At 38.5% G+C, this 24,546-nt stretch overlaps 1 protein-coding gene across 1 annotated transcript in view; it reads left to right on the plus strand.

Moving 5' to 3' along the window:
- Positions 1-1,244: 1,244 nt before the first annotated feature.
- LOC110595111 (fibrocystin-like) overlaps positions 1,245-24,546 on the plus strand; it is a gene marked incomplete at both ends in the record, with an annotated part of 106,712 nt that continues 83,410 nt past the window's right edge. The window contains one exon of the mRNA XM_021709642.1: positions 1,245-1,457. Within this exon, the coding sequence (XP_021565317.1) occupies positions 1,245-1,457 (213 nt within the window). The remainder of the gene's footprint in view (positions 1,458-24,546) is intronic.

Raw genomic sequence — 24,546 nt, forward strand, 5'->3', positions numbered from 1 at the left:
AGAATCTCTCGTGTTTCTAATATAAATTCACAAATCTGACTACTTTGTTATAGAACAGGAGAGTCTAGTCCAGTGCTTTTGCCAAAAATTTACAGGAGAGGGACTGATTTAATAGCTTATTCAGGTTAAAGTGTTTATTTATATTGGATGCTTTGTTTTGACATTGTTGAGAAAATAGTGTTAAATGTAAATATTCTAAATACTTTTGAAGAAGGGTATTGTCAAGAGGAAAGTATCTTTTGAATATTTTAATTATTTACTCTCAATATGAAATCATTTTATCATAAATTAATATTCCTATTTTACAGAATATTTGGACATCAGAGCAAAATGATATCTGTATTAGTTAAGGTTATTTGGTTGTCAGTAACAGAAACCAACTTTTCTTCAAAAATAGGAAATTTATTGAGAAGGTATTGGGTAGCTTACTAATCAATGAAAAACAGCCTTGAGAATCAGGCACAGAGGTAAATAAGAATCAAAGCATTTGGTGGGGGGAGACTGCCACGTGGGAGGGTCTCAGAAGCAGGAACTCTTCCCAGGCTCCTTGGAATGCCACCACTGAAATTAATGAGCTCTTAACACTTTCTATTTCTCTTCCCTTTTACTCCATCTTCCTTCCGAAGCCTGAGTATGCAACTCTGCCTATGCTAGGACAAGACATCTTGATTGACTATTCCCTCAGTTCTATTCAATGGAGCAGAACAATTTCTCAAGGAAATTAGGGTCTATTATCAAAAGAAAGAATAATGGATACTAGTCAGCTAAAATGCTACAAATGCTATGATGCTAGCCCTAACTGTACTTACTTTTACTATAATTCTTATAAATTTGGCACATTTTCCTCTATTCTTATTTCTTGTACATTTCCCAGTTTTTTTTTAAACTTAATTTTATAAGCTGATTTTGTCTGTTGCTAAATGGCAAAGGTAGTGGACTTCTCATTTCTTATTTAATCAGCCCTAGATTGCTGGACATTTAAATTATTGTCATAAGAAATATAAATAAAGCTGCAGAGAATTGTAATAGCTAACCTAAGCTGGCTTGGTAATACAGTGCTTCTACTCCTGGGTGCCTGATCTACCCTACTGTGCTGCTAGAATACAAAATAAAGTGTAAGTCTAAATTCCTACAGAAGGGGATTTTGTCAGACATTGGAACTGTGAAAACAGGGTGAGCCTTTGGAACTGTGGAAACAGGGTGAGTACCTCCCAGGGACTGACAATTTTCTCTATGTCTTTTAGGGGGCAAGCTGATTTTCATGGCTCCAGGACCCATCGAGCTCAGGGCCCATGCCATCCTTGTTTCTGATGGTGGAGAACTCCGGATTGGATCCGAGGACAAACCCTTCCAAGGCAAAGCTCAGATCAAACTCTTTGGAAGTTCCCATTCAGCCCCTTTCTTTCCCTACGGAGTCAAGTTCCTGGCTGTGAGGAACGGAACTCTTTCCCTGCATGGTGAGTGAGGCATCTTGTGGCAGTGGAAAATGATACAACTAGTTACAAATTATTGGTTATCAGTTTCCAAGGCAACAAGGTCAATTAGAACGCGGCACTATCTCCTTAAATAACAAACAAGATTGTTATGATTCCTGTGGCAGAGTGTACTACAGTTTCCAATTATTTACTTTCCTCCTGTGAGAGGATGCTGTACACCTCATCCCACTGTCAGGTGACTTTAGTGCCTCTCTGTGGATGGTCCAACTTCCCTACCCCACTGACAGTAAGTTTAGCCAGGTACTTGCTTTGGCCAGTGAAAATGTTGGCAGAAATGATGGACTGCATGGTCAAGTGGAAGTTTTGAACTGTTGTGATGCTTCCTCCATTTTGCACATTTCCCCTGTCTTGAGAATTACCTGCCCTACATAGGGGCAGTTCTTTCAGCTTGAGAATAAAGACAATGTGGGCCAGCACTGCAGCTGACTGACCTGCTGTCATGCATGTGAGTGGGGAATAAGCCTTGGTTGTTGGAAGTCACTGAGATTTACATTTGTAACTGCTGTATAACCTAGTGAAAACTGATTGATGCAGTTACTGAGCATGCACTGCTGTCTCTCGACACGCGATAGGCTGGCATCTCAAATCAAACCAAATGGAGACAACTTCATTACGTTGTTGTTGAACCACTTTCTCTCCCTTGACCCCCAACAGGGTCTAATTACAGTTCTATTTAGAATCTTCTTACAGACAGGTTGAATGTTTAAGGACATCTAGGAGAAAACGGGATAGACTACATAGACTACAGTGTGTTTCTTCTCCAACTTTGCTGGCCCTTCTGATCATCTATTTTCACTTTGCAAGATGAATATTTTTTTCCTCTTAAGAACCAGGAAATTACTGTGTCAGGATCATCCTTAGTATCAGCTGTAAAATGTAAGTATACAATAATGAATGTTAAGTATATCTCAGTGGATACCTACATCCTTTTGGTTGTGTAGTATGAACCAAAGCCAGCTCAGAAATGTGGTCTCCAGTTAGTGAAACAATCTCCAGAAAACATAATATCATCTACATTGGCATTTCTATATTGGCATTATAAAATAAAACCCACTTACCATAGAATTGCTTTAGATGTGAACATGCAGCTGTGCTGAGGAGTTGGCCATTTTTCTCTGTCCAGGCTCTATTAAAGACTGCGGGCCTCAATCATTGTCTATCAAAAAACACTCTCTTGCCTCTTTCAGCTTACTATGAGAGGAAGCAAGTCTCCTCAAGCATTTATTAAGTGTTCACTAATGGCTAGCCATGTGCCTGACACTGGGGGATCACATTTTGTAAGTTAAAAAAAAACAAAAACGAACCCGTGCTCGCTTTGGTGGCACATAAACTAAAATTGGAATAATACAGAGAAGATTAGCATGGCCCCTGTGCAAGGATGACACACATACTTGTGAAGCGTTCCATATTAAAGAAAACAAGCAAGCAAACCCACAGCCCATTGGACAGAAATTCAGAATGTCTACTATATTGATCCTTATTATCTTCTTCTGAGGGGGTCTCCTCTATTGTCTTCATCAGCAAGCACCTTCACTGATTTTGTAGCCCAGGATCTGTTCCCACATCGACCATGGTGTCAAATATTTGCTGGAGTCTAATGTACACTTAGGTCACCAACCTAATGTGCTACTGCTTACCAATGAAAAAACAACAACAACAAAACATCTGCAGAACAAGAGGGCAGCCAAAGGTGTTTCAGCCAGCTCACAGATCATTCTGAGAATCCTGGGGCCTAGCAGGGGTCCTCAGTTTTTTTTTTTTTTCATTAATCAGTATTTTTTATTATGGTTTTGTGGGGTACAGTTAAGGGTTAGGTGTACAATGACGTTTCATTCAGGCACCATGTAGATAAGAAGTGTTTTCCCATCCCCCGACAGATATTTGCTACTGTTAATCCCATCCCCCTCCCCCCCATAGTTTCCCTGTACCATCCGTCATTTTCTCATAGTATTGCATTGGATGTTCAAGGTCCTCAGTTTTAAGAGCCACTGTCCTATCCGATGCAGATAGCACATCTCTTACTAGAAATTGAACTCAAGTGAGGGAAAATGAAAACTCTACTGTGTCTCTTCCTCTTTCATTCCAAGCTCTCCTTATTCTCATGCTCTGGTATGAAGAATCAGCGAAAGAGTTCATATACACACCCTTATGCACCTCTATGTCAAACGTACACTGGGCTTGTAAGCCTTTGTGATTAAGCAAATGTCAAGTTAAGAAAGTCCCTAGTGCCATTGCTTACAGTCAATATGAAGCAATTAAAGCAAAGTCGATGCTTCTGACATGTAAAAATTCTGAAAGTTAAGAAAAATGTTGCTACTCGAGCTGTGTGAGGTTACTGGATATTGAGAATGAAACCTCCTCTCCGTCTGCTTTCCTTGTTTCTATCTTCTCCCTCCTCTTCCTCTGCCCCCTCCTTCCCTGCATTCTCAGATTAGGCCATTATCAAGAACTGTTTAACCCATTCCCTAAAGCCCCCTAACAGAGGAGTGACCAGGATCACATCTGAATCATGAAGCATACATGCTGAACACAGGCTTTTGTCATCAAGCTGTTTCCTCTCTGATGTGATGCTGCTCATTTGAAAAACAAATACTATGTAGAAAAGACCTTAGCCATTTGAGTGAGAGGGATTCCCTTCTTGATGTCTCTTTCAGAGACTCAGTCCTACATGCGTCTCATCAATCCTCTCCCTTCACTGCTCTCTCACCACCTGAGGTCTCAAACTGATTTCCCCTCCGGCACGGTGGTATATCATGGGTAAAATCATTACATCATTTCACTGGCCTTTTATCAGGGCCAAAGGTGGATCTGGCGACACCAGGGCTTTAGGGAAAAACTAATTTTCTTTAGCTGTCAAGTATGCAAAACAGAGAGCAACTTGATTCACTGCCTTTCACCCAGGAAATCCCTAATGACCTGGCATCCACTCGGCTTCCCAGGATGAAGTAGTGAGGAGATTCACCAAGTTGGGTGCACAGAAGTCTTTTCTTGGGAGATTTTTAAAATCTAGATTTCTGGGCCCAGTGATGTGCATTTCAATGGGACCCTCATGTGATTTGATTCAGGTGACCCCTGGACTACACTCAGAGGTATACTGATTTCAGTGGTGAATAGTTTTGGAATCAGAAATCAGAATGGTTATACCACTTATTAGCCATGACCTTGGACAAATCTATAAAAACAGAAAAACCCAGTCCCCACCTCATAGACTTACTGCTCATAAAATGCTCCAGAGTATTGGGCACATGAAACATGCAAGCAGTGTTAGTGATTGCTATTTTGAGTATGTTCTTTTTCCAAAAGCCCTGAGTCCCCAGTGCCAATTACCTTATTTTCTTTTAGGGGTGAGAAAATTGGGGGTGGAGAGTTGGAGGCTTCCCTTTCAAAATTTGGCATGAAGCCAGCTCTGTCTAGCAAGTTCTCTCCTTATTTATTTTCTTTTCTATCTCTTTTCATCTGAGTAGGAGGGGGTTTTAGCTTTGGAGATCATGCAGTGATAACATTCCCAGGCATCTTCTGTTCCCACCACCCAGTGAACACCTTTAGATTTTAATCTCTGGTGGTGCAGCTGCTTCCCAGCAGTGGATCTCCACTGTTCTCAGGTGTGGTTACAGTGGAGGCTGCTTGGAAACTATTTTCATGGGCCCCTGGGTAGCCAGAAGGAGGGTACTGCCCAGTAAACAAGGCTATGGACAGGCATTTGGTTCCTAATATCTAGCAATAAGTGGGATGATGGATTCTAGTTTAACTCCAGCTCAGATTATATAGAATCACACAAGCGGGTCTGCGTGTCAGTAGGATCGCTTTCCCCCCTCCCTCCCATCTCATTTTTCATTATTGCCCTTTGAAACCCAGTGCTCCAGCTGATTTTTTTCATAGACTAAATCGCTAAACAAATGGGCTTGGCTGTTCAGCTGTCACAAGAAAAGATGGAGTTGAAAGCACATTTCATGTCTTCCTTTGAATGTAGAAAAACTCACATGCACCTATACTCACATACACACACCTGCATGTACACACACCCACACACAGTGCCATCTTTCTTTGCTCTGTTGGGAAGTGGATGGGGATGGGCATGCTCTGAGTCTCTGGTGGAGTTCATATTGTTTAGTAAGTTCTGTCAGCTGCTCCCTTTGATATGGTAGTATGACTAAAGGGTCTCAGGATGCCTCCAGAGTGGCAGTCTGGGGTTTGAGTAGTGGTAGTCAATAAGGAAATTTCACTCTTGCTTGTGCCTCTACCCACCTGTTTGCCAGTCCGGGTTCACCACCCCAAACTGAGTGCCAATCACTTGTCACTCTTCAAGAGGGTTGCTGTCAGCCTGAGCAACTTGAATTTTTGACAATGTAATTACGGTTCTTGCTTCCACAGTGGGAGTCTGAGCAGGATGGTGGGGCTTTTATTGATTGTTCAGCAGGGAAATTTATCAATGTCTCTCATTTCATTTCCAGTTCCTCCCTGAGAAATTTGGCTGACAGTTTCTCAGGAGAAAACAGTCTTATGGCCTTGACTGGACTTCTGTCTTTGTCCTTTTCAAGAAATTACGAGATATAGGCATTAAATATAAATGAAAATTTCTGAGAAAAACTAGGATGCGGGGTATGACTGATAAAAACACCATTGCCATTGTTCTGAACATAGAAATTTGGTGGGAATAAATAAGAAAAAAGTGGTTTATATAAACTAGTTTAGATATGGTTTTTTTTCTTTTAAAAGTACTAAGTATCTGTATCTAAATTCCATGTTTTTTTCAAGTACTGCATTATGTGTACTATTTTTGTGGTTGCTAAAATGTCTCAGGCTGTCTTTAAGCATGGTAGAGGGTGTGAGGAACAAGCAGATGAACAGGAGTGGGTTCCTGGTCAGTGGTGTTCACATCGTGCTCCCCCAAATCCAAATGTTTCCTAGAGGGACTTCAGGGCTCCACAAACAATGAAGTCTTTGGGGGAATTTATCAAGCACTAAAGACTTGATCGTTCAAGTGATGAATTCACTGCTTTTATCTCTATTGTTTATTTGTATCCAAAGTAATATTTCTTAGAAGAAAGAGTTCCATTGTTAAGATTGTGATTAAAAATTCTGGTAGGTCATTCTTGTAACTGTGGTGTGTAGATCTTTTTGAGACATCAGGGCCTCTCTTTGCATGATTCCTATTTCCCTAAGACTGACTTAGCTCTGGGACATTTTCTATAAAGTCTGTTCTTTGATGTAGGATGAAGCTTTCTAGAGCCCAGTTTCATGTCCTAACAGTTCCTCTTTATCCAGCAATATATTTTTAGATCTCTGCTGTTCTGTCATCTGATCAGTCATTAACAGTTCTTTCCCTTCTCCATCTCCTCTTGCCTTTCTCCTTTCCTGTTTCTTCTAGATGACTACTCCTCCCTTTTCTTCTCTCTCTCATTCCCTTGTGTTGGAATACAAACCAGACCTGTGACATGGCATTTTTGTGTAGCTTTATTATTCTTAAATTATTTGGTTTTAAGAGACTGAAATCCTTTGCACACATACTTAGACAAAATTGGGGATTTATGAATTCTGGTAATCACACTGCAGGATGGGTAGGAAGGCACTGGCCTTGGATGTGACTCCCTCTAGGGGTCCAATGCGCTCAGGACTTACCCCTCAGTCTCTCACCCTGATTGTATTGGCTTCACCTTCTCCTATTCCTTATTGCCTTCTTTTATATGGTCATTGGCATCTTCTGGTATAATACGGACTTCTATTTTCTACCACCAAAGAAAGGAGCTCTGTGTTCTTTTCAAAAAATAATCAAGGAAGGCCTCACAAAGTCCTGCTGGGTTTACCTAGCAGACTAAGGACAGTACACAGTGCCCATGGGGGGGGGGTTTACATTGTGATTGTCCCAGCTCGTCACTTTTCACTCCTTTACCAACTATCAAGGCCAGAAGGCAAGGTCATGTGGGAAGATGCAGCTTTGCCTTGATCAGAGAAGCCAGGGACATATGTGTGTGTCTGTGTGCTGTATATATGTGTGTATGTGGTGGGCATGCAAGTACACATACATGTGTATGTTTGTGTGAGCACATATTTTAGGAAGTTTTTTCCTGAAAGAAAAGATGGGCAGCCAGTCCCAGAAGGGGATGTTGCTGGGCAGACAAAACCATAGGTATCCTCTCAACTGCTTAAACTAAAATCTTAGGCTTTTGACTTTTAGTTCAGTCTCTGAAACTTCAAGATGTCAAACTCATGGGCAGAAATATTCAAATATAATACAACATTTCCTGTTATATAAACTCAATGTGTAAAGTTAGAATCAATTATTGTTTAAGCTGAATAAAACAAGTGTGTAACATCAGGCAAAATGCCCATTAAGTTCCTAGTATAGAGATTAGAATATAGTTTTTGCCCTCAAATAACAGAAGAAATTTAAAAAATTGTTGAAAACTTTTGCTCTGATTGAACCCAAACTTTTAAATCTCAATGTTGCTCAACATTTTAAAAGCTTTATTTATCCCAGGGTCTTATGAAATCTCATTTTCTAGTGTATATTATGATTTTTCTTCCTCCTTTCCAGGGATCTTGAATTTCCTCAATATTGGCGAGGGTCTCTGACTTCCACTAGTACTTATCACCACAAAATATTATTTGGGGATTTCATGAAAAACCTGAGCTGGTGTGGTGTGTCAGTTTGCCACGGGGCTATAAAAATGAATGAGGTAGCCGGGCTCGGTGGCTCAGCCTGTAATCTCGCGCCTTTGGGAGGCTGAGGTGAGCGGATTGCCTAAGCCCGCGGGTTCGAGACCTGCCTGGGCAGCAAGACCTCATCTCTACAATAAATCAAAAAATCAACCGGGTGTGGTAGCGCATGCCTGTAATTCTGGCTACTCGGAAGGCTGAGGCGGAAGGATCGCCGGAGCCCAGCAGGTCGAGGCTGCGGTGGCCAGGAGAGGCCACTGCACTCCAGTCTGGGCGACAGAGTGAGACTCCAACTCAAAAAAAGAAAAGAAAAGAAAAGAAAAATGAATGAGGTACATTTTTAGGGAGTTTCGGGAGATGCAAACCTTCCCGACAGAAGTCTGACTCAAATGGACTTCATTTTTCTATAGTCACTATCTTCATCTGTATTCTGATGAATCTTTTATCCTATCCTTTACACCTTGGGTACCATAGTTTTCCAGTTAATTTCAGACATTTACAAGGCCAGTCCTAATTAATCCAGTTTAAAACTTCAGTTTCCTACTCATGTAACATTTCCTTCCTTCCTCACTCTCTATGCACTTGGAGTATAGGGTCTGCTCCTTTTCTCTCATTCTTATTTTATATTCTCTCGGTGTTACGGCAGGTAGAAGAGGCGAGGCAAGAAGTGCAACAAACTTTTTACTTAACTGCGCACTTGCATCCTCTGTTGGATGTTGCTGCCTCTCTGGATAATACTTGCTGATTTGATTCTCTGTCCCAAGATGCTTGTGTGAGATCACTGGAGCCCTGGAGAAGGCATTTCCTCTGAAGTTTCCCAGTGTGGAAGCCCCACCTGGGTTTGCCATCCCCTTAGTAGCCACTTTGAGATTGGTCTTGGGTGGGGTGCCAGAAAGTTGATTTAAGCCAATTACCTTCCTCAGAATCCAGTTATCTGGAGGAAACTTACAAATGATGTTCTTCTCACCACCTGATTTTCTACTCTCTTCTCTTTCTTCTTTCCACTGCTCAGACAGAAACAATGTCTGCATATGCAGACATTCAACTTGGGAAAAGGAAGCCAGCTGCACCTTCTTACAGGCAACTGATCATTACTTAGGCAGACCTCCTTGTGGAGAGAATGAGTTTTGCATTCCCCTCTATAGAAAGGAGAAGAAAAAAGGCCATGTTCAACCCACCAGGCTGATGACTTAGCTCCATCTCAGGATTCCTTTGAATCTCCTTTGCCACTTACATAACCTGAGGTGGGCTCTGCTCTGGGGATGGCCAAAATGGTAGGGTGACATTAGCTTCCCTTTAATAAGTCTTAAAGGAGATGTCCACTCCCAACTGTTTATGGTTCCCTTACAACGTGGGGTTCTTATCATCTCTTTGTCCCATACTTGGGTCCCCTGATAGGTTCTGGAGGAGCAGAAGTCCTGCTCGACAACCTGATATGTATGTGAATGTGTGCTCTCAAGAGATGTTGGGCTGTAGGGGAGAGAGACTGTCATTTTGTTGTTGCTTTGTTGTGTTTTGTTTTTATTTAGGGCTGGGAAAGAAGGAAGATTAAACAGAGGGGAGAAATAGAGGAAGAGGGAATGAAGAAAATTATTTTTTTATTTTTATTATTTTTTTGAGTTGGCATCTCACTGTGTCGCCCAGACCGGAGTGCAGTGGCCACTCCCGGCCACCGTAGCCTCGACCTGCTGGGCTCCGGTGATCCTTCTGCCTCAGCCTTCCAAGTAGCTGGAACTACAGGCGTGCGCTACCCCGCCCGGGTAATTTTTTTTTTGATTTATTGTAGAGATGAGGTCTCGCCAAGTTGCCCAGATGGGTCTCGAACCCACGGGCTCAGGCAATCCACTCACCTCAGCCTCCCAAAGGTGCGGGATTACAGGAAAATTAAAACCCTATTTGTTGCTTTTTGTAATCTTAAATTTAGACAAGTTTCAATATAGCATTGTGGTTGTAGTTAGCTGGCATATTTTGTCAGGTCATATTTACACAGTTGAGTTAATACCAATGAGCTTGGTCCTTGTATCCTTGAATCCCTCAGGGTGGCAGGATGACTGGTTTTTCCTTCTAAGCAGATGGAAATCGGTCCTTAGCTATGTGATCCCCAAAATATAACCAACCCCAACAACAAAAAATAAGGTGGAGATTTTTCTCAATTCTGTCTAATGGTTGTACAATGTATTTTGGACTCTGTAGAGTCCAAAATACATTGTACAACCATTCTAGACACAATGGTAGGAACGCATCTGCTAAAATCTCGCTAATCTGAACAAGAGTAACCTTGGAGCAGTCTTTACAAAAGGGTTCCTTAAATTAATAGTATAAACCACACTTTAAGGAACTTGTTTAAACACATTTAAGTGAACATGCTGTTTTAAAGGTCTTTTAATTTTAGATGTTTACATGTAAATGTATACTGCTAATTAGAAATGAGTTCTAGCTATTCAATAATCTAAGTACAGCAGGAACTCCAGTTAGAAACACATTGTAAGGTATTTTAAGTTTCTATATATACTTGAAAGTGTTGGCATTAGTCAGGTCTTTTTGGTGGCAAGTGACAGAAAACCCCATTCAAACAAAAAATTAAGAGCATTTATTGCCTCATGTAACTGAAAAAAACTTGAGGCACAGCTGAGTCCAGGTGCTCCAATGAAGTCACTAAGACTTTGTTTCTTTGTGATTCTTAGTTCTGCTTTCCCTGAGTTGGTTTTATTTCCAGTCAGTCTCCCCTCACAGGGACAGAAATGGAGCTTTGTAGCTCTAGATAAAAGAAAATGCCTTGTTCCCAATGGCTATTTGACCCCTGAGCAAATTCAACATTCTCTCATCATTACATTAAGTCCCCTACATACGAATCTTCAAGTTGAGAACTTGCAAAGATGAAAATGTGCATCTGCATGTCCAATCACATAAGTTAGTTCATGTCTGGCATACATTATTACATGCATGCCTCCTCTACAAGTGGTGGAGTTTTTGTGTACTTTATAGTACTGTATACTGTATCTTTGTTTATAGTATCTTTATTTCAAGCCAGTGTGAAAGCAGTGGTGATGAGGCTGGTATAGTACTATATAGCCAGGATAGTTAGTTGGGTACGTAGGATAACTTTGGTGAACTTACAAACAAATAGGACTTATGAATGCACTCTCAGAATGGAACTCATCTGTAGGTAGGGGACATAGTGTATTTCACATTCCTCCTTTTATTTTTTAGATAATATTATCTAATATATTTTAGATAACATTATCAAATATATTACATATGGTTTACTTATATTTATTTTATTTATTTTACTGGTTCTTCTGGGAGAATATATACATAATGGGGGCAGGAAGTTTCCTTTTTAATAACAAATCTCCATTGCCTAGAAGACTGCCTGGACACGTGGTAGGTTTTTAGAAAACGTTTGTCATTTGAATAACTGAATGAAAAGCTAGAGAAGAAGCTTCAGGATTAACTTTGGCACTGCTCCATTTGAGTCATAAACTGTTTGGGCCACTGAAGTAGTTACTATGACCAGGGAAGTAGCATTCTTATTAACCAGATTGTGAATAGCCACCTAGAACTACATGACCTGAGAGTGAGAGTGAGGGGGGATAGAGTCTTAAAATGAGAACCATGTTACTAACCAGAATAAAAGGCAGGTAAAAGAATAGTTTGTCCACTTTAAAAATATTTGACAATCTTTTTAATACTCTTATTAATTTGGAATTGCAAATTAATAAGGTTTTATTGTATAGCCTATGGTAATATATTTCAAACTTGTTTAGTTTGGGAAAATACCCAACTAATACTTCACAAAGCAAAACCAAAGACTTTTTCACAATTAATAATACATTTATAATTAAAAATATATAATAACTGGTTTTTAAAGATTTGGTTATGTTTTGAAAGAATTATTTTAAAAGGTGCGGTTGATTTTAAGATAATTTTTAGTCAGAAGATCCAGGGTCACATGAATCTTGATCTTAACTGGGTGCTCTTTTGCATGAATATGTTCATATAGGGCAATGGCCAGCAAAAGCATCAACAATGAGTATTAGGATTTGGTCCCAAGACAAAAGGAGAACCACTAGTGAGTGATGTGTCATATGACTAATATTATTTGTATAGGGTGTAAGGGGGATGGACAACTAGCTAATTTCTCTTTCTACTCTTAAGGCCACACACACAACCGGGGACTTTACCACTTATGGGAAGGTAAGTCCAGTGTAGCCAGTCAGTTCAATAAGAAAAGAGTACAAACTTGCTCCAGTACTCAGGGGCGAGGTGGTCTGACCCACCAACATTAGACCTTTTTAGATCAGAAAGCTACCTCCTGAATCCTTTCCCTATCCTTGTGAGGGAAGACAGACTAAAGATAGAGACTTCTCTTTGTTTGATTTTGTCTATTTTCCATCTCCCAAGACTGTATTGAGTACTTAGAAATAACTAACCAATAGCAATATTCTTCCTCTTTGTGGAATTGAGGGGGTAGAGATTGGCAAGAGAGCTGTGTCTTTTAGCTAATGGTAAGAAAATTTCTATTTTGTATCAAAAATGGAGTTACTGCTGTATTATAAATATTAATAATATAGTAGAAAATTTATAACACAAAAAATAAACTGGAAAGATATTTCTCACATTAGAACAGATATTAGAATAGATTGTTTAAAAACTGTGAACTACTTCCTTCTAAAATTCCAACCATTGATAGAATATAGTAAAGATAGTACCTAAGGCCTTAAATTTCCCAAGCCCTGTAGTTCCAAACTTTTCCCCCATTTCCTTTTAGTGGTGTTATTCATAAATGGATAAGTTACTGAATTAATCAGGGTTCTCTAGATAAACAGAACAAACAGAAAAATTATACATGTAGAGAGAAATAATGAATGTCTGGCCACCCATAGCACAATCAAGTTGACACCTAAAATTAACCATCACAGTCAGCAAAATAAACTTCATTTTCTTTTTTTTTTCCAGTTGGAGTCTTACTCTCTCCCCTAGGCTGGAGTGCAATAGCACACTCACTACCACTCCAGTGTCAACTTGCTAGTCTCAGGTGATCCCCACCTCAGCCTTCCAAGTAGCCAAAACTTTTTCTATGATTAATTCTGTGTTACATCTTAGTCACATAATCCAGAAAGAGATTAAGCCCCTCATTTTGACACAAAGCTCAAGGAGAATAATTAGCTCCAAGATCCATCTCTTTCTTCCAAGATTTCTATAGTTGCCTTTTTCCTGCTAGTATGTGAGGATCTTTACTGACATTCTTCATCTTCACTAGTTGAGCTTGACTTTGCTCAGTCATGGAGAGTTCACCCACTCATCTTCCTCCGTGTAAGTTATTAGGAGCTTGGGTTCTGGAAGTGACTGGTTTGGTCAAAATTCCACTAAGTAGCTTGTGGACCTTGCAAATGTTAGTTCCTCAGTGTTTCAGTTTCCACGTTTCATGATGATGTCATGTAGTTTAAATGAAGTAAAACGTAAAGTACTCACCACAATGGCAGACATTAAGCAGCTACTAAATACATGTTAGTTATTGTCATTGTTATTATGTGCTAACAGTTTTAATTTGGCAAAGCTACCTCATTATTGCTCTGAGAAGGATGAGATAGTGTCTATGGTTATTCTGTCAGCCAGAAATCCAGTTGTCATTCTTGATAACTTCTTTATCATTCCTCATATTGTGTCCATCACCAAGTCCTATTGATTTTAATTCTTGGATAACTTGTAAGCCCATATACTTCTCTCTACCTCCATTACTGTCACGTTGGTTTATGATACCTTCTACTTATGCCTGGACTATTGTGTAAGCTTTCTCATTTATCTTCTTGTTGCCACTTTGTTCTCTCCAATTCATTCTTTGCCCTGAAGCCAAGGTGATCTTTTAAAAACACAAATCTGTTTATATCTTGCAGCTGCTGAAAACTCTTCAGTGGCATCCCATTGTTTCCAAGATAAAATCTAAAATTTCTACCATTGCTATTATGCCCTGACTGATTTATGGTTCTGCTTACACTTTTGCCTTGTTTTCCAACTCTTCTCCCTCCCCAAGCCTTACACTCCAGGAGTAACCTTTTAGTTTATTAAATGGTTAATGTGGTCTAGATTTTACATTTTTTACATTTTTGGAGTACCACGAGAAACTCAACTTTGTTAAGCAAATGGAAAGCTTCATAGGCAGAAGCTTGTGATTTTTTCCTTCAAAGAGAATTCTTCCACATGCATCATCAAAGCAATACTATTAATAGCATTGCTTTCAGCCTGGTCATGGAAAAGGAATATCATTGAATTGGGTATTATATTCAGTATTTGTTAAAATTGGATTTTACTTAGATTCTGGTTCTTTATAATTTTCAAAGCTGTTTCCCATTCTTTCCCCTCATTTAACTCTCACAACCATCCTGTGAAGTAGGAAAGACTGGGATTATTACCTTTGTGTAAGAGATGATGAAACTGGAGCACAGAAAGGGAGGCAACTGAAATTCATTGCATCCTCTTCATGGGCTTAACATGTACACGGGCTTGCTTCTAATTTGTGTAGCTGATATTTATCTGTGGCAAAAACACAGAAGATACTTCTTCCTGATTTATGAGAGTCTTCTCAATTGCAATTTTTTGGTTATTTTGGCATCTCAAGGGGGGCTTTATCCCTTGTGACTCCCTTGATAACATTCTTGATAGAGGTGCAAAGAACCTGTTTCTTTTTTAATGCGTTATTTACCTTTCAGTACTTTAATGGGATTTTCTAAACTCCATGATAATAAATCTACAAATGTTTTCTTTTATGGTTTCTGCCTTTGATTCTATGTTTAGAAACTCTTTTCTGTACAAAGACTATATAAAATTTTACCTATTTGCTTTTTAGTACTTTTGCAGTTTTTATTTTATTTTTTCACATTTGTGTCTTTGACCAGGGTCAGGAAACTATGGTTCATGGGACAAAACTGGTCTATTTCTTGTTTTTGTAACCAGAATTTTATTGAGGCACAGCCATGTCTATTTGCTTAGGCATTATATGTGGTTGTGTTGCCCTCCAATGGCAAAGTTGAGTAGTTATGACAGAGCCCATGTGACCTGTAAACTCAAAACTTTTTATTCTCTTTACAGAAGTTTGCTCCCCCTACATTAATCTGTCTAGGATTAATTTTTTATATTGTTTATAAGTCAGTTATCTATTTTTTTTTCTGAAAGGAGAGCCAGTTTTATCAACACTACTCAACAATGCATTAGTAGTATGCTAAAAAATGACTTTCAAATATGTTCATGTTCTAGTTTTTTAGAACCCATGAATGCTACCTTATTTGGCAAAAGGGACTTTGCAGATGTGATTAAATTAATGATCTTGAAACAGAGAGATTATCCTGGATTATCCAGATGGGCTCCATGTAATCACACTGGTCCTTATAAGAGGAATGCAGAAGGAGTCAGTCAGAGAAGAAGGCGATGTGATGATGGTAGCAGAGATAGGAGTGATGTGACTGAAGAGGAAGGAAGGGCCACAAACCAGGGACTACAGGCAACTGCAAAAGCTGAAAAAGGCAATGAAATGAATTTTCCTCCCAGAGCCTCCAGAAAGAAGCAGCCCTGTCATCACCCTGATTTTATGCCCGTGAAACTAATGTCAAAATTCTGACCTTCAGAACTGCAAGATAATAAATTTGTGTTGTTTCAAAACACAAATTTTGTGGTAATTTGTTATAGGAACACTAGAACTAGATACATGTGGGAGGACCCTCAAAAAACAGAATTATCTTTTTAAGGGCAGGCCCCTTGTAGTACAGGATTCCCCTGTAGTTAAGTGTTCTAGGAACCCATTGGCATCAGTGTACCAGCTAGTGTTGTGAGAGGCTGTGTTCAACTTCAGTGAATTTTTTCTGGAGATTCTTTCAGTGCATTTGCCCGTTTCATGATGGGTGATTTCTGAGCACACCTATCCACACCAAGATGAGTGTTCAGCGGTTTTTGACCCAAAACAGCATGATCCCTGCATTCCACCTTCCCTGTTTACCCTATCTCTCCCTGAGCGACTTTTTTTTGTTTGTTTCCCTGAATGAAAAAATGCTCAAAGGGAAATGTTTGCCAGTGTGGAAGAAGTGAAACAAAAAACAGCAGACGCACAAAAACACATCAAAATTGACAAGTCAAAAACTGTTTTGAGCAGTGGAAAAAGCATCTCAGTAGGTGCATTGCATCAAATGGAGAGTATTTTAAAGGTGACTGAAGTTTAAACATGTAAGAATAAATACACAATTTTTTAAAAGTGGTTTTTTTTTTTGGTCCCTCTCATATGTTTTGATATAGCAATGTCACTTTTAGGAATTCATCTTGAGATAATCATAAATATGCACATAAAGTATGCTAAAAACTCAAACAATGCAATAACAATAAAACAAATCATCTGATTTAAAAATGGAGAAAAAACCTGAGTAGATAATTCTCAAAAGAAAACATACAAATGACCAACAGTATTAAAAGGTGTTGAACATCACTAATCATCAAGGAAATGCAAATTAAAACCACAATTTGATACTACCTCACACTAGTTAGAGTGGCTATTATCCAAGACAAAAGATAAGTGTTGGCGAGGGTGTAAAGAAAAGGGGAACTTTTTGTACACTGTTGGTAGAAATGTCAATTAGTATAGTCATTATGGAAAATAGCATAAAAGTTTCTCAAATAATTAAAGTAGTACTACCATGTGATCCAGCAATCCCATTTCTGGATACATATAAAAAAGGAAATGAAATTAGTATGTCACATATATTTGTACTCCCGTGTTCATTGCAGCATTATTCACAACAGCTAAAATATGGAATCAACTTAATGGTCTATCAACCATCAATAGATGATGAATAAAGAAAATGTTGTATTCAATGAAATACTATTCAGTCTTTTTTTTTTTCTTTATTTTATTTTATTATAGAAATGTAGGGTACAAGTCAGGATTAGCTACAGAAGTGGACTGCATGTAGGTGAAGTTTGGGCCTCTAACAGCTCCTTGCTTCCCTAGGTTTAGAACCAGGTACCCTTTGTGTTATTATGTGCTGTCCCCCACCCCCCCACCCCAGAAGTGTCCAGCAACTGCCAATCCCTCCCTTTTGCTAATGTGGTTAATGTGCAGTTCCCACTCATGAGTAAGGACATACGGTATTCAGTTTTTCGTTTCTGTGATAGGTCACTAAGTATGATGGTCTTCAACTCCATCTCATTTGCTGCAAAGTCTATGATTTTGTTCTTTATGGCTGCATAATATTCCATCATGTGTATGTACCACATTTTCTTTATATAGTCCACTTTTGATGGGCAAGTGGGTTGGTTTATTAATAATAACCACACACACACACACACAAATGGAATACCTCGATATCTACCAACCAGAGAAGTGAAAGATCTTTACAACAAGAACTACAAAATGCTGCTCAAAGAAATCAAGGATGACACAAACAAATGGCAAAAAAATTTATGCTCATGGATTGGAAGAAACAGTATTGTCAAGATGTCCATTCTACCCAAGGTAATTTACAGATTAAATGAATTACCCATCAAATTAACAACATCATTTTTCTCAGACCTGGAAATTATAGAAATTAATATGGAAACAAAAAAGAGCATGAATAGTGAAAACAATCCTCAGCAAAAGGAACAAAACAGGGGTATCATACTTCCAGACTTTAAACTTTATTCAGTCTTTAAAAATCAGGAAATTTTGTCTTTTGTGGCAACAAAGATGAACCTGTAAGACATATGCTAAGGAAAAAAAGACAGGCACAGAAAGACAAGTGCTGCATGATCTTATTTACATGTCCACATGTCTAAAAAATTGAATTCTTAGGAGAGAGTAGAATTGTGGTTGCCAGTGGCTGGGAGGAAGAGGATTGGGGAATGGGGAGATGTTGGTCAAAAAGCACAAAGTTTTAGTTAGCTAGAATAAGTTCTGGAAATCTATTGTACAGCATGGTGACTATAGTTAATAATAATGTATTGTATAATTGAAAATTGCTAAGAAAATAAATCTTAAACCTTCTCACCACAAAATAATGACAAGTAGGTGAGGATGTGGATATGTTAACTAGCTTGATTTAATTATTGCACCATATATACATATATCAAAACATCATGTTGTGTACTGTATATATATACAATTTTATTTGTCAATTAAAAACAGTGAAAAATGTGTGCTCAAAAATACTCACATCTGCATTGTTTATGAGAGCAAAATATTAAGAACAGATTGCATATGGGGAAATAAGGGATTAGTATATAAAATATACATAATTTCCACGGGATACTGTGATACTATCATGATGTCAAATAATATCTAATATAGCTGAAATATGTTCTCACAATATTAAGTAAAAATAATTCACAAAATTTTTTGTACAGAATTATAATATTTTTACATAAATATGAAATTTTGTCAACATAGGAAAGTAATGTTAGGAAAGACATATATTAATCTCTTTTATTAAGATCCTGAGTGGTTTTATTGTCTTTGTCTTGCTTCTTTATAGTTGGACATTATATCTGTGTTGATTTTCTCAAAGGAAATTATGTTATTAAAAATTAGCCCTTTCCCTCATCACTATCACCTCTACACCAAAGCATAAACCATAGTGATGATTATGAAAATGATTATCTAATCTGAAATGTATATGGTTTTTTACATATTTTGGGAGCAGTGAACTGAAGTGGATATAAAAGACATTCCATAGAAGCCATTAGCTCTGACAGAAAGAGTATTTTATTAAGGTCTGTATGGTCTAAGCACAATGTCTGCTGAAGTGGCCAGGCATCCTCACAGGAGCTAGAAACAAAGTATTTGATGTTTTCGCTTATCTTACAATGCACTGTTCCCTGGGTGTTTTTACCTTATCCTTTGATTTTTCTCAGTCACTTATTTTGAATCAAAGTAGTAGTAGTAAAACTCTAGTTGGATAGAAAAAAAAGTTAGCTTTTCTTTGATACCTCTTGAAAAGACCTTCAATCAAAGTATGGTTCATCGCACCATCCAAATAACCTTGATTAGCCATAGTCTAAACCCTTGTACCAAAAGAATGGTTGACTCACTTCTCTGCATTGGGTACAGTTTTGTGCCCAATTCCTTCTCATGACAGTGTGGAAACGTTTGCTGATCAGTTGTGGATGCAGCCAGCTGATCTGCACATTCAGAGGATCACCCTGACAATTTCCTTCCTGCAGCCACATGTGTCCTGCTCAGTCAGCACCACTGGAGATGGACCAGGGATGATGCAGAAGGTTCACAGTGCAAACACACAACCAAGCTCTTGCAGGATCCCCTGCCAGGTTTTGTCTTCATCCAAGGGATCACAGCAAGTGGTTCTCAAGAGAAGTGGCATGTAACAAATGCCCTCATTCATCTCTTGAGACTGCTAGATAGCCTTATATTACTGTTCATGTCACAGTCTTTTCTGTAGTGTAGTAAATTGGACCGATTCCAATTCATAAATAGTTTGGGTTCAAAAATTTTCCTTCTAAGTTGGCTGTTTGGAACTTAAAATGCATTTGTTTTTTTTCAAAGAAATGCTGAAAAACCTCTTGATTAAGTACCCAGGTGAACCCTCAAAAGTCTATTTTCCCTAGACCTCCTGTCTGATGATAAGGGGAGTATAGCAGCTAGCCACTGAGTTTAAGATGAATTGTGTGGGAAAGTAGGTCCATTTTCAACTTGGGATGCCAGGAGCACGTCTTTCTCCATTTGGGTTCTATCATCTCAATTATTTTCTTACCAAGTACTAGTAGTAGGGCATCCTCACTTCCTCTGCCCTAAGGGTCGCTTCTGTGGCTCAGAGGTGTGCCCCTGGCACAGTTATGTTCTGGGATCAGAAAGAGCCAGCATAGATGCAAGGTGAAGGAATCAGCAGCAGATGAACTTTCTTTAATTCCTCTGGTTACTTATCACCTTCTACTATTGTTAGAGATGGCATCTGACCAGAGAACCTGGTCCAGCTGATGATGGGAAGAAAGGGGAAATGAGAAACAACAGGGGGTCATGCACTGCCTGTTCAATACCATGCTCACTATTTGGGTGATAGGTTCACTAGAAGTCCAAATCTTACCATCATGGAATATACCGATGTAACTAATCTGCATATGTACCCCCTGAAGTTACATTTTAAATAAATAAACAACAGAAATAAATAAAATATTTTTTTGTTTGACTTGGTGTCTCACTCTGTTGCTCAGGGTGGAGTGCAGTGGCATGATCGTGGCTCACTGCAGCCTCCGCTTCCTGGACTCGAGATCCTTCTACCTCAGCCTCCTGAGATGGTGGGACTTACAGGTGTGCACCACCACTCCTGGCTAATTTTTTGATTTTGTTTTTGTAGAGATAATGTCTCTCTATGTTTCTCAGGCTAGTCTTGAATTACTGGGCTCAGGTAATTCTCCTGCTTTGGTCTCCCAAAGTGTTGGGATTATAGGCATGAACCACCATGCTCGTCCAAATAAATACATATTTTAAAGGAAAAAAAAAGGGTAGAGCTTTCCCTCTATCTTACTTTCCTCATGACTCACATTCTGCTGCTATGCACCCTACTTTCTGCAGGCAGAGGGATGAGGTAAGCAGTGGGAATGGGGCTGGAGCACAGCAGTTACTGAGAGGACCATCCAGACCTTAACAGTAGCAGAAAAGAGCCAGGGGATGAAAAGGAATGAGTTCACAAAGAGTTGCACTAAGGAGTAGGACTTTCTACTGCATTGTTTTATTTATTTGTGGGTAAATGTGTGTCTTTGTGCTGCTAAAACAAAATAACTAAGATTGGGTAATTTATTTTATTATTTAAAAATATTTTAGATTTGGGGGGTACACATGCATGTTCATGTTGTGTAGTGGTGGGGATTGGGTCTCAAGTGACCCATTCCCCAGATAGTGAACATTGTGCCTTATAGGTAGTTTCTGAACCCTAACCCCCCCCACCTTTCTTCTTATTAGTGTCCCTAGTTGTCTATTATTTCCATCTTTGTGACCATTTAGCTTCCACGTATGAGTGAGAACATGCAGTGTTTGGTTATCTGTTTCTGAGTCAGTTCACTTAGGATGATGATCTTTGAAACTGGGTAATTTATAAACAATAGAAATTTATTTCTCACAGTTTTGGAGGCTGGGAAATGCATGATCAAGGTATAGACATTTGGTGTCTGGTGAGGCTTTTCTTGCTGTGTCTTCAGGTAGCAAAAGAGCAGAAGGGGTGAACACCTTCCTCGTACCTTTTTTTTTTAAAGAGCACTAATCTTATCCATGAGGGTCCAGCTTCATGATTTAATCACCTCCTAAAGTCTCCACCTCTTAATTCTATCACACTGATGAATAAGTTTCAACATTTGAATTTGGGAGGACACATTTAGACCATAGCAATGTATATGTTCAACTTTTGGTTTTCTTCCTTCTTTTGCTCCTCTTAGGTTTCCCCTTATCCACCCACTCTTCAAATGATGTTCCTGTTGGTTTGGTCTCAAGTATTCTTCATTTATAAATTTAAACTTTCTCTCAAGTAATCTCATCTATTCCTATTGACTTTTATTTATATATATCTTTATACATCTAGCTTTATACCTCTCTTCTAAGCTCCAGACTCAAGGTGACACTTGGATACTCTGTTTAATACCTGAAATGTAGTCTTTCCAAAATGATCATCTAAAGCTTAACATGTCTAAAACTAAATACCACTAGATCATAAATTAATGAGGGCAGGCTTTTTTTTTTTTAACTGCTTTGCTCACTACTGTATTTTCATAGTTAGAACAGTGTATGACTCATAGCACATAGTAGGTACTTAACAACTATTTACTAAATGGATTCTTCGTTTCTTTCCCAAATGCCCATGTTTGTCTCTGAACTTACTTCAGCTATGGCTCAGTGAGATATTATTGACATCTCCTCCCTTACCTCTAGAGTCAATAACCCAGTCCTTTGGATTAAATGATATCTCAAATTTGAATCCTCCTCTCCAGATCTACTGACTAATTCTGATTCACACCTCCAAAACTACTTCTCTGAACTACCATGTTGACATTTTACTTTATTGCAATAGCTTTCTACATAGACTTAATACTTTCATTCATTTTCCTGAAATGGAGTCTTCACACAACATCCTGGGTGGTCTTTAAAAACACAGATTTGTTAAATAACTATTTTGAATAATATTCAAGACCTTTAAAACAGATGTTATTTTGCCCAGTCATGCCATGCCTCCTTGTCATGTGCTTCAGATGTCTGATATCCATTGAGTTCCTAGAGCATATCAGGCTCCCTTTTTCCCTATGTGCTGACTCCTGCGCATCTTAGGACTTGACTCATTCTCTCCCTATGCAGTGAGTGCATCATCTCACTAATAATTCTCTCCCCTTAGCTTAATATGTGTACTATGGGCTTAAAACAGTCTCACAACAGTACCCTTTCGTAGTTATCATCCAAAATATTCCTTTGGTGGTTTCCACATCATTTTTGGAATGAACACTAGGTTCTTTGGGAGGGCCTGTGGGACTCTTTCTGGGTGGTCTCCACTCACTCTTCAGGGTGAAGAAGCTATTATTAGGCCCCAATACCTTCTATACATCTGCACTGGTCTTTCCACATATGGAGAGTTATGTGAATATCCCACACCGTTGTATACATCATTGCTGTTGCCTAAGGTGCTCTGCCTGTTTCGCCATCTGGCCCACTTTGGCTTATCCCGGAAGACTCAATTCAATTATCACCTCTCCTGGGAAGCATTGCTGGAAACAACCGTTCCCTTGGTGTGGGTGACGTGTGCTATGGCTATGTACCCATGGATGCCAAGTGTCCTTCTGTCTTAACACTTATCACAGTGAATTCTGATTTTTGTCTGTCTATTTTTGTTCTAGTCATGGGTCCTGGAGGAAAGGAACTCTGTTCTCTTTGTGCTTGTCTTCCTGGTGCTTGACAAATGTTTATCTAAACATAAGATAGCATCCGTTGTTTTGCTATGGATAATATATCCATATTCTTGCATCTCTTAGTTCTGCATCGAATGCATTTATGCATCCAGAAAAAAGAGAAAAATAATCTGTGTATATTGGAGAACAATATTTCTAGTTCTTTTGTGAGTACCTTCACTTTCAGTTATGTATCTAATACATTTATACATCCAGAAATAAGATAAAAATAATTTGTGTATATTTGAGGACAATAGTTCTAGCTCTTTTGTGAGTACTTTTACCTTTATACTTCTATTCTGATGTGAACCATCTTTTAATGAAATGATTTTTTTCTTCTTCCTTCCCCCTTTTAAATGATTTGGAAAGATCTTGGCAGTTATTCACTTAGAATAAAGGTTTAAGTTCTACAAAATAAACAGAGAGGACAATTAGTGATTTTAAAGTGTGTTACCCACAAAGATTATTTTCTTTCTCTTCATGCCCATTTGGTAAGAATGGCTCTCTGGACTGTGTAATTATGGATAAATGACATTGAAATGCTTGAACAATAATTTGTAGGAAATACAATTATGAGTAGAAGTCATCAGTGGGAGTAAATGAATAGTTTGTTGGTTAACAGGTCAACATTAAAAGCCCAAAGTGATTAAACATTGAATTAAATTACAAGTTAAAAGCATAGTCCTTTTTTATTTAAGCATATTCAAAAATTATTGAGCTTTTTAAACTGTATTTTTATGGTTTTTTTTGATCTGTGGTACAGAGAGGAAGAGAGCTGCCCAACCTGTGTTTCAAGAGTTCTATGAATAGAAATGACTCACATTTGAAATGTGTGCAATGCTTTCTTCATCAGAGAAGTCAGTCAGTCCACTTTGTGTGACATTTAAATAACATTTATGAAGTAATGAATATAATTTTTGAGTATTAAAGCTAATTGAGTACAGTTAATTTACAGCTATTTCCAGAGGCTAGGAATTCCATTACTGGCCTAGTTTTCTGGTCCTGGATTCAGAAGACCCAATTTCAGAAGTTGTTGCTAATATCTATTACATATTCTGTAATCTTGTCCTTAAAAAATCTTAGTTTCCTATGTGTAAAATCTGTCCAAATAAAAAATAAAAACAGAATCAAACAGATTTTACTTTAGTATAAAGTGACTTAACATATGTTGGGTCTATTCAAAGTTCTCAATAAGTGTTTGTATTTTTTGTTCTGCTTTTTACATTTTGAATATATATTACTCAACCTAGGTGTATATCTGATGCTGGCCTACAAGTGATTGTCCAGGTGATATTAAAAATACTTAACTTAAACTACTATGAGTTGACTGCTAATCATGAATCCAGGACTGTGTTAGGAATTGTGACATATGTAAGGCAATATAAGGCAGTGACTCAACTGTCAACATGGGGAGATAAGACATATACGTTGTCATAATTTTTTTTTTTTTGAGTTGGAGTCTCACTCTGTTGCCCAGACTGGAGTGCGGTGGCTG

This window comes from Carlito syrichta, unplaced genomic scaffold (genome assembly GCF_000164805.1).
Source record: "Carlito syrichta isolate Samal-C Ts95f unplaced genomic scaffold, Tarsius_syrichta-2.0.1 Scaffold270041, whole genome shotgun sequence".
NCBI lineage: Eukaryota > Metazoa > Chordata > Mammalia > Primates > Tarsiidae > Carlito > Carlito syrichta.